Source organism: Triturus cristatus, chromosome 12 (genome assembly GCF_964204655.1).
Source record: "Triturus cristatus chromosome 12, aTriCri1.1, whole genome shotgun sequence".
NCBI lineage: Eukaryota > Metazoa > Chordata > Amphibia > Caudata > Salamandridae > Triturus > Triturus cristatus.
Window position 1 is genome coordinate 814,244,353 of NC_140595.1, and position 15,251 is coordinate 814,259,603.

General features: G+C 44.5%; 1 protein-coding gene across 2 annotated transcripts in view; it reads left to right on the plus strand.

Annotated features, from left to right (window-relative positions):
* Window positions 1-15,251, plus strand: part of FXR2 (FMR1 autosomal homolog 2) — a 431,332-nt gene that overhangs the window by 272,287 nt on the left and 143,794 nt on the right. The window contains exons 10-11 of one of the 2 annotated variants that reach the window (XM_085638170.1): window positions 5,556-5,791; window positions 6,195-6,281. In XM_085638170.1, the coding sequence (XP_085494296.1) occupies window positions 5,556-5,791; window positions 6,195-6,281 (323 nt within the window). The remainder of the gene's footprint in view (window positions 1-5,555; window positions 5,792-6,194; window positions 6,282-15,251) is intronic. The other variant, XM_085638169.1, reaches the window with a different exon arrangement.

Genomic DNA, 15,251 nt, shown 5'->3' on the forward strand with positions numbered 1-15,251 from the left:
TTAAAAAACCTCAAAAAGGAATGCCAAAAAACGGAACACTTATGGAGACAATCTAAAGATAATGAAACAAGACTAACCTACGTTCACAAACGAAAACAGTATATTCTTGCAATTAAAAACACAAAAAAGGATTACTTTACCAAGCGCATCCAAGAAAATAACAACTCAGCGAAAGAGTTGTTCAGGATAGTGAAGGAGCTTAGTAAACCACCTAGCACTTCACAAACCCTCGCTCCTTCGGCTGAGGTTTGTGAGCGTATCAATATTTTCTTTTCTGAAAAAATTAAGAAAATATACTCTTCCTTTACCCCTCAAGATACCCATAACAATTCAGATAACTTATCCAAAATCATGATGTCTCCAGAAACATCTATAGTTTTACCAGACTCAGGAAACACACCTCGGCTAACCAGCTTTGCACCATTCTCAGAAGCTGAGGTTCTAGCAGTCCTAAACACGGTTAAATCAGGTTCACCCTCAGATCCTTGTCCTCACTTTGTGTTCGCAGAAATCGCGTCTACACTTTGTCCTGTGATCACTCGACTCTTTAATAAATCACTTACCACTGCCACTTTTCCCGCTGCCTGGAAGCACGCCTCCGTGACCCCACTATTGAAAAAAGCTGGGTCCGATATTTTCAATCCTGAAAACTACAGACCAATTTCCCAGCTCCCCTACCTCTCCAAGGCTTTGGAGAAATTGGTAAATAAACAACTGACTAAATACCTGGAAGACAATTCCCTTTTAGATATCTCCCAGACCGGCTTTAGAGCCAATAACAGTACCGAGACAACGCTGCTGGCAGTATCAGACAGTATCAGATCCTCCACCGATCAAGGTGGAGCAGTAGCACTGATACTGCTGGATCTGTCAGCGGCGTTTGACACGGTATCACACAAATGTCTGCTGAACATACTCGGGGGGGAAAAAGGCGTTCAATCCACAGCGTTGAAATGGATACATTCTTTCCTGAGCAACCGCACCCAGGCAGTACACATGGGCCAATTCCACTCAAGGCCCAATCCCATCGACTGCGGGGTTCCTCAGGGCGCCTCACTGAGCCCCACCCTTTTCAATGTCTATATATCATCTCTTGCGGACATTGGAAGGAAGTGGGGTATTGGAATCTGCTCTTATGCGGATGACACGCAGTTGATGGTGACGATGGATGAGAGACCGGAAACCTGCAAAAGCAATCTACACGACTGTCTCTCTGAAATGGCACGATGGATGCACGATCACTGTTTAAAGCTGAATGCAGGCAAAACAGAGATTCTTTTGTTCGGAGGCGCCAAACGTGTGTGGGATGATACCTGGTGGCCACCCTCACTGGGAGTGGCCCCCATTCCTAAACAACATGCCAGGAACCTAGGTATTATCATGGACGACACACTATCCATGAAAGACCACGTTCGATCCCTTTTTGGCAAGGGCTTTGCCATACTTAAACTCCTTGCTAGGATATTTCCCTGGATACCCCTAGATTGCAGACGTTCAGTGACACAGGCCCTATTGGTTAGTCGTCTGGACTATGGCAATGCGCTATTCGTAGGGATGAACGAATTTCTATTCTCCCGTCTACAGGTTCTGCAAAATCTGGCGGCTAAACTCATCTGCAATAAAGGCTATCGCGACTCTGCATCGGAATGCCTAACCAAACTTCATTGGCTTCCGATGCGTCAGCGGGCTGCTTTTAAACTGCTTAACCATGCCTATCGGACCTTACACAAGATTGGCCCCTCAATTCTTCATGGAAGAATTGAATTCTACGTACCCAACAGGAACCTACGCTCCTGTCAATTGGCCCTGGCGAAAACGAAACGTATCTACAAGGCCAGAACAGGAGGTCGTTCCTTTTCATATTTAGCGGCAAAAAGCTGGAACGAACTACCTTCTGACCTAAGACATACCACGAACTACCTCCAGTTTCGAAGAAAACTAAAAACCTATCTCTTCCCCAACCCTCAATGATCTCAGCACACGCCAGCGGTAGTTTCTTTGGTATATAGCGCCGTGATATCCCATGGGATGAGTGTTGCGCTCTATAAAAACCATAAATAAATAAATAATATGGTTTTAGGCTGCATATGTATATATGCAGTGTGTGTGTGTGTGTGTGTGTGTGTGTGTGTGTGTCTGTGTGTGTTTGCATGTATATTTGCATGTATATTTGCATTTGCTCTGGGGTCCCTGCATGTGGTGGGACTATTCAGTGCTTATGACTTTGAGTATACCCCTAGAAGATAAATAGGATTACAGATAAGTAACTTATCCTTAAGCTCCCCAAGGCACATTAGCTTCGTGTGCAGGGGTGTAATTCGGCGTTGCGAAAAAGGCTTACCGGGCAGGTTGCGGTCAGGGGGTAGTCTTCAAGTTGAGGCTGCATGAATCGAGGAAGAGTCCGGCAGGGGTGAGCCCACGGTAGACTGTGGCTCAGAAGCGCTGAGGAACCTTCGTAGGACCGGTGGGCCACTTGGACTCGGACCGTGGTTGCCGGTGCAGAGGTGGGTTCGGAGGCGATTTCACAGTTCTTCAGTGCAGAGTTCTTTGTACTTTGCAGTTGATTTCTTTTGGACAGGGCTGCTGTCCACGAGGGACTAGGAGTCTTTTTGGAAGGCAGGCAGCCCTCCTAGGGTTCTGGAGGTCGCTGGTCTGCTGGATGAGTCGCTCTTCTTCAGCAGGGTCATTGAGGGCTATAGACAGGCCGGTAGGGTTTTTGCCAAGTCAGTTAGTGTCTTCAGTCTTCACTGCTGCACAGCTCTTCATAGGTCGTCGAAATCTGATCTCCGGGTCTAGGGGAGCCATCTAAATATTGGATTTAGGAGCATTGCAGTAGAGTAACATATAGGGACCAATGGGTACCTTACCTGGGATGTGAACACACACTATTATGCCACCCTCCTGTGACAGGGGTATAGCCCTCGCCCTGATCTTCAAGATGGTGTGCACTGAAAAATGGGCTTTACCTCGCCTTCAGCACCTGAGGGGTGGAGTTGGCGAAGGTGGGCACGTCTCCTGTTCTTACTAAGATTTCCCACCAGTTCTCCTGCCCAAAAGTGGGGATTTGAACCGGGAGCTGCCATCTGCTGCTAGCAGCAGAGGTTGGGATTGCATTACAGCGGTGGCAGGCCTTTGAAGCTTCCCTCTTGAGCACTGTGCCAATTTTGGGGGAGGAGGTGTGACACCTCTGGCCAGGATGTGCTTTGTTTCTGGCCACAGAGAGCAGAGGCTCTAGACCCAGGGGTCAAGAAACATGTCTGGTGGTGGCAGGCTGCCTAAAGCTTGTCTGAGACCACACCAGGGTTAGTAGGTTTTCAGGGGGGCACCTCTAAGGTGCCTTCTGAGTACATGGATTAATAAAGCCAACAGAGGCATCAGTGTGGGTTTATTAAGAGGAGTTTGGTACCAAATACTCCTGGGTTAAGAGAAGCCATCATGGTGCTGGGGAACTCGAGTGGTCTAGTTTTCAGCCCATGTACTCTTTGGCTTCCCTGGCACTTACAGTATCGAAGATGGACTTAAATATTGTAGGTGCATATCTGCTCATAGAGATATGCTCACACCTATTATATAGTGCACCCTGCCTTAGGGCTTGTAGGGCCTGCTAGAGAAGTTACTTACCTATACCCATGTGACATCAAAATTGTGCGTCCTGCGACTTTGGAGGACTGCAGTGGTTCCAACGGGCAGGAATAGTGGAGTGTGAGCAGATCATCTATAAAATGAATGCTCAGGTACACATTCATTATCAAATTTGGGAACCATTTACTAGACCTTGGGTTGGCGAGGGCTTGACCGCAGGGTGTACGGCAAGGCTGGGGAACACATTGCATTGGGTTATATCTGCATCAGATTTGGTCATCTCACTCAGGGTTACACTTATTAACTGCCACATAATAATGTCTGGGTCACTGTGTGGTCTATCTTCATCTTTATTCATTTCCTTCACAGATCCACTTGTGTTGGTGGTGAGGGGGGAGTTTGATGGGGAATGTATCTATTTTCAAAGTGGCATTTTTCAATCGGTACGGGTAGTCTATCTGCACCAGTGAGCATTTTGTTTTTTGCTGTTTGATTTCTGACATTAGTTATATCTTGGAATGTTTTTTGTTTTTCTGAAGATGTGGTAAATGTTGGAAAGTTTGAAAAAATAGGAATGGAATAAAAGCCATGTTGTCTAGTAAACTCTACACGGATTAGGGCCTCAATTGAAGAATACTTGTCCTGCTTTCAACAGAACTCTGCTCATAAAAGGGGTTGCTATTGAAGACAATCTGGCACAGTTACACAGTGCAGCAAATTGAACTCTAACTTTACCCTTTCTGTCATTAACTTGAATTTATCCCCCATAATCCTCTGGAGTAACTGAAAGGACACACACCACTTTAGAAAATTCCAATATCACTACATGATGGCTAAAGCATGTCAGATTTTTCAGGGTATCCTCTGAGCGAAATTCACACAAATTGGATTGAAAAGGGAACTCTTTACCTAGTTGGTGGTTGACCTGAAAGTCTACTAGGGCTCTTGGCTACATGGGCTTGACTTGGGGTGGGGATTTTAAAAGCACCTTCTGGCTGTACACATAAATGTATATATTTTTTTTATTAACCTCTGTTTCTCGGTAGCACCTGTTCACATTAGATGAAAGAAATGTTGTACTCTTAAAAGCTATTGTGCAATGCCATCTTGCTTGCAGGGTGCTTAGTAATTTCTTTCTCTGACTAGTAATAGCCAACATTTATAATATAGTTATATATACTGACTAGTAATAGCCATAATCATTTCTTTCACTGACTTGTAATGGCCAATATTTATAATATAGTTGGACTACCTATCCAAATGAGTAGTTTGCCTTTTGGATCTTGATTATATATCGTTATCTGATGCATGACAGCACATTGCTGCCCGTTTTGAATGTTTATGCTTTTGTTTTTACACTTCTGTTTTACAACTGTTGCATACTGTTTGTATGCATTACTCTGGAACCTTCACTTTACACTGTTTCACCTTGGGGTTTTCAGTAGAGTTAACAGTGGTGTCTGTGAATTCCACATCTTTTCTTGGAGATCAGTGTGAACTCTTGCAGGTGACGTTTTTCCTTCAAGGCAGAATTGATGTGGGCAAATGCGGAATGTTTGTCTTAAGGTGAACGGGAGCATGTCATATCAGTGTCCATATTGTCCTGGTAGGAGATGAGTTTCCTGTGTGGGTCATTTTTGATTATTTTGAATGGTACACTCTGTGTTTTCCTAGTCAATCAAGGTGGCACAGGGATGGGATGGGTACATTTTGTCATTAGAATCATGGCACGCAGGACATAACAGATGGTTGTTTTATTTTGTGTACCAGGAAAGATCAAAATCAATGCTTATTCATAAATGTAGTCTCCTCTAGCTCTGACAACAGAAGACACATTATCCTAGTCTCCAAGAGAGCATGGAAAGATAACCTGTCATAGCTCCCTGTGATTGGCATTCAGCCCAGGGCAAAGACCTTTAAGCTGCATATTATTACATAAAATTGATACCATCTGTTTCCCATTTTGCTTACAGGGAAAGTGATTGGGAAGAATGGAAAGGTGATCCAAGAGATAGTGGATAAATCTGGAGTAGTGCGGGTCCGTGTAGAAGGTGACAGCGAAAAGAACCACCCCCGGGAGGAGGTAGGAACTGGTGAAATCTCGTATTCTCCTTCCACACCTGCAAAGAGCCAGAGCCAGGAGGAGGTAGGAAGTGACGAAATCTCCTATACTCCTTCTACAACAACAAAGAACCACACCAAGGAGGAGGTAGGAAGTGCTGATATCGGCCTTGCACGTTGGATCAGAAAATTTGCCTGACCACCCCATTGAAGTTAAATGGCTGCAGTAGCATTTGTACCAGCTTTAGGCTTGTGGGGTTCCCCAAACTGGCCTATGTCGTATGTACTCCATTTTTCCTCAGCAGCGCATGATACTGGAGCCCTATTTTACATTCCTGAGGTCACTGATTGCTCTGTTATCACATTTGTTGCTGTGTTTACCCTTTCCTGCGCGCCAACACCCTGATTGTAGCCTAGACCTCATGCCTTAATTGTGCCCAAAATGCTCCTCTGACTGCCTTTAATTTTTTTGTCCTTGTGTTCTCTAGCTTAATCTGTGTTCTCCTTTCAAACGTATGCAAGTTATTTTTCTTGCTCTTCCTCTCTTTCAGGGAATGGTTCCTTTTATCTTTGTTGGCACCAGAGAGAACATCAGCAATGCCCAGGCTCTGTTGGAATATCACCTAGCATACTTACAGGTAGGACCAGTGCCCCTCGAAATGATTGGAGTACATGTAGGTGTTTTTTTTTATCTTGGACATTCTTTAAGCAAACATCTGGTCTTCAACATTATTAATGAAATGTATATAGTGTGGACCTGGCCACATGGGCAGCGGATGCTCCAACAATAACCTGATGAAACAATGCTTAGTATAATGGCTCCTGTTATGGAGAAGAAATGTGTATGTTCATTCTGAAAAGTTGGCTTGAGTCAAGTACCTCCAAAAGGCTGGCAGGTGTGGGTTGAGTCTTGAGTTTTTTTTAGATGAGTGGTTTCAGATTCTCCTTGTGTGGAAATCAGCCTTTGCCCTGCTCCAGTAGAACAGGTCACCCCTGAACTGGAACACAAGCAACCCCAGACCGGTTTCAGCCTCTTTGGGCCTTGTCAGTGGGGTGTGGTTTAAGTCCTATGGCAAGTGAGAACAGGAACTATGTTTGGACTTTCCCGTTGCACTGAGAAAAGCCAAAAAGTAATTGATGCAATGCTTGAATTCATCTCAACCACTGTAATTACTTGGGACTGCATTCCAATCTGCCTTCCATTTTTTTTGCCCTTCATGCCACCTTGGACAGGAACTAGTCCTATGCAAATCAGCATTGGTCCTGCTCTAGTAAGAGCAGTCCAGGCCATGTCTCCTCTGAAAGAGAACACAAGCAACCACAGATTGCTTTTGCCCTATTTGAGCCTCATCAGTAGGTGGTAAAGTAAGCCTCATATCTCAGCATATTGTACGTGATTAGGACACCCCAAAAAAGTATGCTTTAATTTATCTCAGCCACTGTAATTCTCCATGTTTGGATTTTTCGTATGTGCACTTGTTTGATTCATTCCCTGTCATCAGGCTGGGAATCCGTGGTAAATTTAAATAGTAATAGTAAACCATGTTGAAAATGGCCCTAGGCCTCAACAACAGTGTGTTTAGTAGCAACTCCACATCATTTGAAAAAACCCAAACTTAAGCAAACGAGGCGGAATTGCTAAGCTTTCGTACTCCTCTAGAGGTCACCATAGCTGTGTGTGAGGTAGTCCGCAAGAAGATGCTCTAACCTCTGAATGACCTTTTCCTGTTACTTTGCTGCTCTGCCATTGTGAGAAAGTGGCTCTGTATATACTGTTCCCAAATAGGTACAGGGTGTACAGAGTCCACAGTCCCCAGAGGTTTGTTAGAGGCTAAAGTTAGATATAACCTTACTCTCTAAAGTGGTAGCCTGGTCGAGCAGTAAGGCAGTATCAGAGGACAGTGTAAAGCATTTGTTGTACACACTCAGTCAGCAAATGGTCTCACACACTCAATAACTGAACTCTAGGCCAATGGTTTATATATAAAAAATACATGCTTGTTTTATTTTAGAACCAGCAATAGGTATTAAAATATACTTTCTCAGAATGAGATGCTTTATATAAATACTTTTGCAATATGCAATTGACTTTTGTAAACAGTTACAAGTCGTTGCAATAGGCAACACAATTTTAAACACAATAATGCATTGAGTTCAATGGAAGTTTCAAGTTATTTGCAACAGATTACTTTTAGGATTACTTTTGGAATTCCAGGACTGGATCCTAGCTTCAGTCCTGGGTCAGTACTTAGAATCAAGTGATAAAAGTCGACTTAATTACTGTGATGATTTTTAGAAAATATTTTGCTATTTTAAAAGTTGACACTTAGAATATATTTCATAGAAAACAGTCAATGATTCCCTATGGAAGAAAATTCAAGTTGCAGGTATAGTATGTTCTCGTTACTTTTGTAATCCAGTACTGTGTACCTAGACTCAGTACTGGGACCTTTATCCAAAACAGGTAAGCAATTACGTTTTCAGAAGTTATACGATTTTTAAAGAATATTTAAAGTTTGCAGAAATAGACAGAAGAAATTTCACAGAAAAACAGTCAATAATTTCCTATGGGAGAAAATTGGGTTACTGGTAAGTACAGTTGTAAGTATTTTTCAGAGTCAGTGCTGGGTACCAAGATCAAGCACTGGGAGCTCACCTAAGAGCAGGTGAGTATTTTCGTTTTCGTTACTCGGCTGATTTTTGGTGAATATTTTAAGATTTGAAAAGTCCACACTTACAAGAAATTTCAGGAAAAAGCCAGTTAATGTTGCCCTACGAAGAAAATTGAGTTATCGGTTTAAAGGTAAGTACTCGACTGGCAGAGTTGAGGTTCTGGGCATAGACTCGGGGGTCCCCCAGGGTCAGGTAGGTACAGTTGGATCACCCTCAGCGGCACTAGGGCGGCCGGGTGCAGAGAGAGTTAGGCCCAATGTTATCCTATGAGGGATAGGGGGGGCCTTGGTTGGTGGCTGCTGACTAGCAGGCCATGCGGTGTTGGGAGCTGGGCTCCTGGTCACTTACTCGGGGCAAGTGGGGAAGTAGATAGGTGTAGAGATTGCACTGCCAGTGCCACTCGGGCGGCTGGGTGCAGGGTGGGTGCTTTTGAGCCTTCAGGCGCTCAATTGATTTCAATGGGAAATCTCCGGTTTAGAAAAAGACTGGAAGCTCGGGGACGAGGATTCTTCAGGTGCCATCACCACTACGAGAGGTAAGTTGGGTAGTTGGAGGATAGGTAGGTACCCCGGGATTGGGCACAGGGGGCCGCAGGGCGCCGGGTGCAGGGGTGCCTTTTGGTGTCGGGAAATCTTACCCTCTGTTGATCGCGATTGGGGGGGCACCTTGTTCTGAGGCTGCAGGCTTCTTCAGGAGTGTCAAGGGAGGTCCTTGGGTGCCGGACTCGGGATCACAGTTGCCGTGGGGTCGTCCTCGTGGTCTTTGTTCACTCCGGCACAGGCCAGGCTTGGCTGGCGCAGAGTGTGCTGGGTTCGCGGTTCCGGGCTGCTGCCAGGGATTAGAAGTAGATTTTGAGTAGAGCCTCTACTCATGGGAGTCCCAGGGGCTTAGAGTCAAAAGGTAGCCAGGTCCTCTGGGGTTTGTGAGGTTGCTGGCCACAAGGGATGCCGGGTTGGAGCAGGTTCGACAGGCCGGTAGGGCTGGGCCAAAGCAGTTTGTGTCTTCCTCTTCTTAGCAGCTGCAGGTCAGGTCTTCTTTCTTCTAGCTCTTCTTCGGATTTTGGAATCTGGGGAAGGAAGGTTCAGGGTGCCCCTAAATACTAGATTTAGGGGCGTTACAGGTAGGTGAAGGGCAGGGACCAATGGGTCCCTGTCCTGGGGTGGGTACACCCCCTATCCTGCCTCTCTCCTGTGGGAGGGGGGCAGTAGCCTAGTCCTGATTGGGTAGGGCTTCCCATCTTCAAGATGGCGAGAGCCCGGGGATGTGCTTCACCTCGCCTCCCCCACCTGAGGGGTGGGGTTGGCAGGCTGGCGCATCCCTTGTCCTTATTTGGGGTTTCCGGCCAAGCTTCCTACCAGAGTGGGGGGTTGCAGTGGCCTGGGGAAGCTCACAGAGGCGGCATGCCTTTGAAGCTTCCCCCTGCCCATCCTGGGGGTGGAGATTTAGCACCTCGCCCAGGATGTGCATTGTTGCAGGGCTCTCCTACCCAGTGGTCCAGCAACATGTCTGCTGTGTGGCAGCCTCAGAACAGACGTGTATTGTAGGTTAGGTTTCAGGGGCCTCTCTAAGATGCCCTCTGTGGTGCTTGGTACATTAAATCCCACACTGGCATCAGTGTGGATTTAATGTGCTGAGCAGTTTGATACCAAACTTCTCAGGCTTCAGTGCTGCTATTATGGTGATGTGGAGTTCGTGTTTGACAAGCTCCCAGCACCATGTACTCTTAAATGGCAGCACTGCACTTACAGGGCCCAGGAATGGACCTAGGTACTGTAGGGGCACAGGGCTCCTGTCTCTGTGCCCACACCACTGGCATAGGGCACCCAGCTAGATGGGTGGCTGATGTATGCCAGGGCAGTGTAGGTTGTGGGCATGGTACACAGGGATGTGTGCCATGTCGACTCTCTGTTTTGTCTTGTACCCAGACACTCAGCCTGCCAGGGCCTCTAAGGGTGGCACAATGAGGGCTGTGGCCCTTAGAGGCCTTCCCTGGTCACAAGGCCTTGGGTACCTAGGGTACCACTTACCAGGGGCTGACATGTGGCCAGGGTTTGCCAATTTGGTTTTGAGGTTTTTGTTTAGGGCAGGAACATAGGCCCTGGGCACTTGATTGGAAGGAGTCCAGGGCACTCAGTCAAAGTACATTCAGCAATTCAGCAAAAAGTGGATACCATGCAAGAAAGATGGCACTTTCTCAGTGCCATGGAATGGAATCAGACCTAATGTCAGCTTTCAGAGTACTGAAAGTTGTTTTAGGGTAGTTTTCTGGAAAAGATAATGTTTATGGCTCGAGGAAACCTCTCCTCTGTCACTAACTATCATCATGACTGACAAAGTGAAACAAATCTCAATCCTGCTCTACCTTTGTACAGACCAATATCTATACTTAAGATCCACTTAGTGTATTGCCGTTATCTAGTGCACAAAGCTTCATGCTGCACCATTTGTAAAATGTTTCCGTCTTAGACTGATGAATAGTGAGGCAAAGGGTTGACATTGTATCTACTTGAGAAAAAGAAATACTCCCTTTCTAAGGGTTGATGCCCCCTCATCTGGGGTTTATTTCGTAAAAAGTGCCACACAAGCAGTACAAAAAAAGGAAACGTGGGGTTTAAGACCTAAGGTGCCGCCAGCCACTCCCTCACAGGGAAAAAACTGAAATTCCCTCTAAAACACACTCCAGGAAAGACCAACCTGTGCAAAAAAAAGACTGCCAAAATCCAGCTCCATTCTTGTGCTGTCTGACCGGTCTTTCTCACCAGTGACTCCTTAGTTTCTCCTTGATGAAGAATAAAAATCCGCTGTCAGTAACATTCTCATTGTCACTTATGCGTCAAGTCTCGTTGATGACTAGTAGAGATTGTCGTCAACCCTGTTAACGATCAGGCCCTCGTTGACAATTGCTCATTCAGCAGCAAAACCATTGTCGACAACGACACTGTCGCTGACTTGCGCCTCCATGTGACTCCTTTCTCCGTCATCGATGACCCATCTTTTGCCGTTGATATAGAACCTGAGAATGATGCCTACCAAATCATCAGTAAGGGACTTTTCTACATCAATTACCCTTTCACCCATAAGGAGGATATCGAGCCTACCCACCCAGATCCTAGATTCTGACCTGGGGGTAGATTTTAGCAACCAAGACTCCTCTGAGGTGGCCTGCTTTCCTACACAGCTGGATGCGAGTTACGTCCCTGAGTGTGAGGAAGAGGCCTTCGATGAAGAGAGAGCCTACAAGGAGTAGGAGTATCAGCCACAGAAGATTTGTTACGCACTACCCTCCTAAATGGTATGGGCCTTGTTACTATAAAGCAGCAGCGGTTATGTAGGTTTCGGTTGCATTTTTGTCAACTTTACAGCAGATGCTTGACACATTTCAAAGATTACTTCCTCACCCGCCTACCTGGCAACCTTCACCCACCCTGCCTCCTCCTCCATCCCCAACTGATTCTCCTTCTATGAACATATCTCACAGAGCTGCCACACAACCAGTGACCCCCTAGGGGCAGGAAGACTTATCAGAATCTGTGGATTTGGAAGAAGGTGAACTCTCACAAGGAGACGACGGAGGTAATGGTGAATTGGATTTGTATATCATACCCAAGGATGGTGGCCAAATGCTTATCCATCAAACCCAAGGATGGTGGCCAAATGCTTATCCATCAAACACAGAAAGGGTTATAGGAGGAATGCTTGCAATAAGCCTAACCCTTTGCAATTGCTCGCAGACACATTCTAACCCATTCTTTTTTTACCCACCATCCCACCTCAGATTAGACCGAGCAATATGCAATTCAGTATTCGTCCTGCTCAAACAGGAATAGTTCAGCCCAAACTGCCAAGCCAGATCATCTCTAATCCAGAATACCAGCAACCCAATGATGGTTCTAGCCTGATTGGGCTTCTTCAGTCGGGTGCAGTTTGGTTCCACTGGCACAGTGATCAAGGGACACACGTCTGGGCATAACCTTGGCCACTTAGGCGTTGCAGTAAGCACACAAGGTGATGGGGGGGGGGGGGGAATACTTTTGTGTGATGTTGCGCTGTAAGTGACCAAGGGTGTGATTAGTCTGGCCTCACCTAGTAATTCAGGATGGACTTTTCCCATGAGGAACAGGGTCAGTACTGATTTGCATAAGGCGAGCCTTTGTCTGGAGTGGCACAGTGGATGGAAAACAATGGTTAGACTTTTGGTGTGATTGAAATCTCTCATCAAACCAGATTTGCTACCAGACTACATAACCTGTTTTCATGATGTGATGAGAGAGAAGCTAAGACGTTCAATCTCCCAATGGTATTGGTGGAGCTGCAATGATTCATTTATGACTTTATTGAACAGTCCCATAAGGTCCATTCCCATACTAGTCTTTATTTGTTCAGAAGGCCTAAAATTGATGGCGACTTCGGCTACAGTTCCAGTAGTGGTATCCTGTTTGTAGAAGTACAGGGCCCCATATTCGGCACCTGTCTTTCTTTTGGGCCATCCAAAGCCAGACCCTATTATGTCAGTAGCCCTACGCAGATCAAAGTACCCAATCACACCATCAGCCCCTCCTGACAGAGACACCCTGCGGGTAGATAATTTGAGCCGTTGAGTTAGTTTGATGGTGGCAATATCTATGAAAACTGCCGATACCTTAGCAGTATTAGTACAAAATAAATGAATACATGGAGAAAAGTTTTAAAAGAAACTATAATGAATAATTGAAATAAGTCCGCATATGAAAGGTCTAACCAAGTGTTTGACTTGACAATAAATGTAAACTAAGTTACACTGCATTGGCCCCCCTCAGAAAGAAATAAAAACGATTCATTCTCTCTCACTTTCCTTTCTTTGAATAGAATTTTAGTTTGTGGTTGTGCAGGTGTCTATCAGTGTTTATATTTTTACTCTGATGACGGCTGTTACCCTTTTGTGGGGTTTTATCTGTTGTTTTAGGTTTAAATCTAAAACTGGATAGCCTAAATGTGGTCAAGCAGTTAGTTAGGATCAAACTCTGGTTTCCTGATTACACATTCTGTAGTTTACTCATTGGAATTCTATCTCCTTTCCCCTATTAAACACCAAAGGACAGTGCTTTGTGTTCATTTGATGTACTAAATCAGTACTCTGTTAAATTCACTTGCCACACAGTAAATCAATTTAACACTAGAAGACGTTCTAAAAAAAATAAATCTATATAGATAGATATATGGACCGACAGATGGAAAGGCAAGCCACTTTATTTTTATGCTGATATCATAGAGAAGGACTTCAGGATAGACTCAACACCTCGGTGAAGGTAATTACACAAATTAGGAAAACCATGGACTTCCAGTCCCAGAGGCTCACTGGGGCAAAAGCGAAATGCAGAGCTTGGCTGCAATCAGACTTCAAATTTTTATTTTTTTTATTTGGCAATGCAGGGTGTTAGTCGGTAGTTCAAGGCAGATGGGCGCATTGTGAAGACACTGTTGAGTGCAGCAAAAGTGCTTAGATAGGGATATTAGGCTATTTGAAAAATCACCAACATAATGTCCCTTTCTAAGCAGTTTCATACCACTTTATACAGGTTCTGTGCAGAATTTGCAAATAGCTTTAGAAAAACCAATTGGTCTAATGGGTGCGAGACCTATTATCTATGTCAACGCCTTTTTCTATATTAAAATGACTTGTAAAGCAAAATTGTAAATTTTTAGTATGAAAAATGAATGTTCATAATTTCAGTGTAATTTCCATTGTGAGTGCAGCTGCGGATAAAACAAATGTTTTACTGCATCATTTCTAGTGGAAGGTTGATGTGATAATTGTTACAGACCGTAAACGCTCCCCACTTTCTTCCTTTCATGCACTTTGTACCAGAGTTAGAAAATCTGTTCTGGACTGAGTTTTACAATAAATCAGATATCTTTTAAGCAATTATAGTTGCATGGGTAATTACCAATTCTCTCAAGATAGCACACAGTAAGGTTCCAGGTGGATGGGAGAGAGGGGATCCTTTGTTCTAATGCTCTCTTCCAGAGTTGGACATCAGTTGTAATCAACGGTCGGAACAGCTGACCCACCCCTCCTTCCTTTCTTTCTCACATCCAAATGGTATCATTAGCACAACTTTTCCCTCTAATGATTTACCAAACGGAATCATAAATAGACTTCCAAAACCTTGTTCAGACTTCCAACAAGAACTCCATACAACATGGTATCAAATTCGCTTGAATTTGTTAACAGTATCTATGTAGTTTGAACTGATAGTTCATCTGTATGGAAGCTTATAACTTTCTGGCACTGAAGATCATCATTTGGCGTTTCGTATTTTGATGGGTGAGCAATTTTTCTCATCGTCTTCTGGAAATATAACAGTCTGAAGGCCTCACTATTTCTGTGCTATTAAGGCAATGTTGTGCACATGTATTGTTTTTATAACTTTTTATCTACTTAATTTCAAAGACAAATGGCACATTTAAAAAAGCAGAACGAGTACATCATTCCTTCATATCATACAAAGAAAAAATAGAGATTAAACAAAAATTGAAGAGAATTAAAGAAAAGTACCACAATTGTAATACCATTTCCGATGATAGAGCAGATTAATTAACTACTATAAACCTATTTTCTCACTAACCATGAGCCATCCATGAACATATCAGCGGTAAAAAAAGAAAAGGAAAAAAGAAGAAATTACATGAGTCAGATGTACAGTTATATCAGAGCGTGTAGTGTTAAGATAATGAGTGACCTCTAGAAAGATGGAGAGAGCCAGGCACCATCCGAAAACACACAGGTAGCCCAATAGTATCATGTTCGAGGCATATGAGCTGCAGATCACACACTGTGCATAGATTGTCATCTGGTGTTGGGCCCGGATGTTTGCACTTTGTTCTTGTCTTGGAAAAGTCTTTGGAGTCACGAGATAGGTGGCTCCTCCTTTGGACAATAGTGCGCATGGGCATCG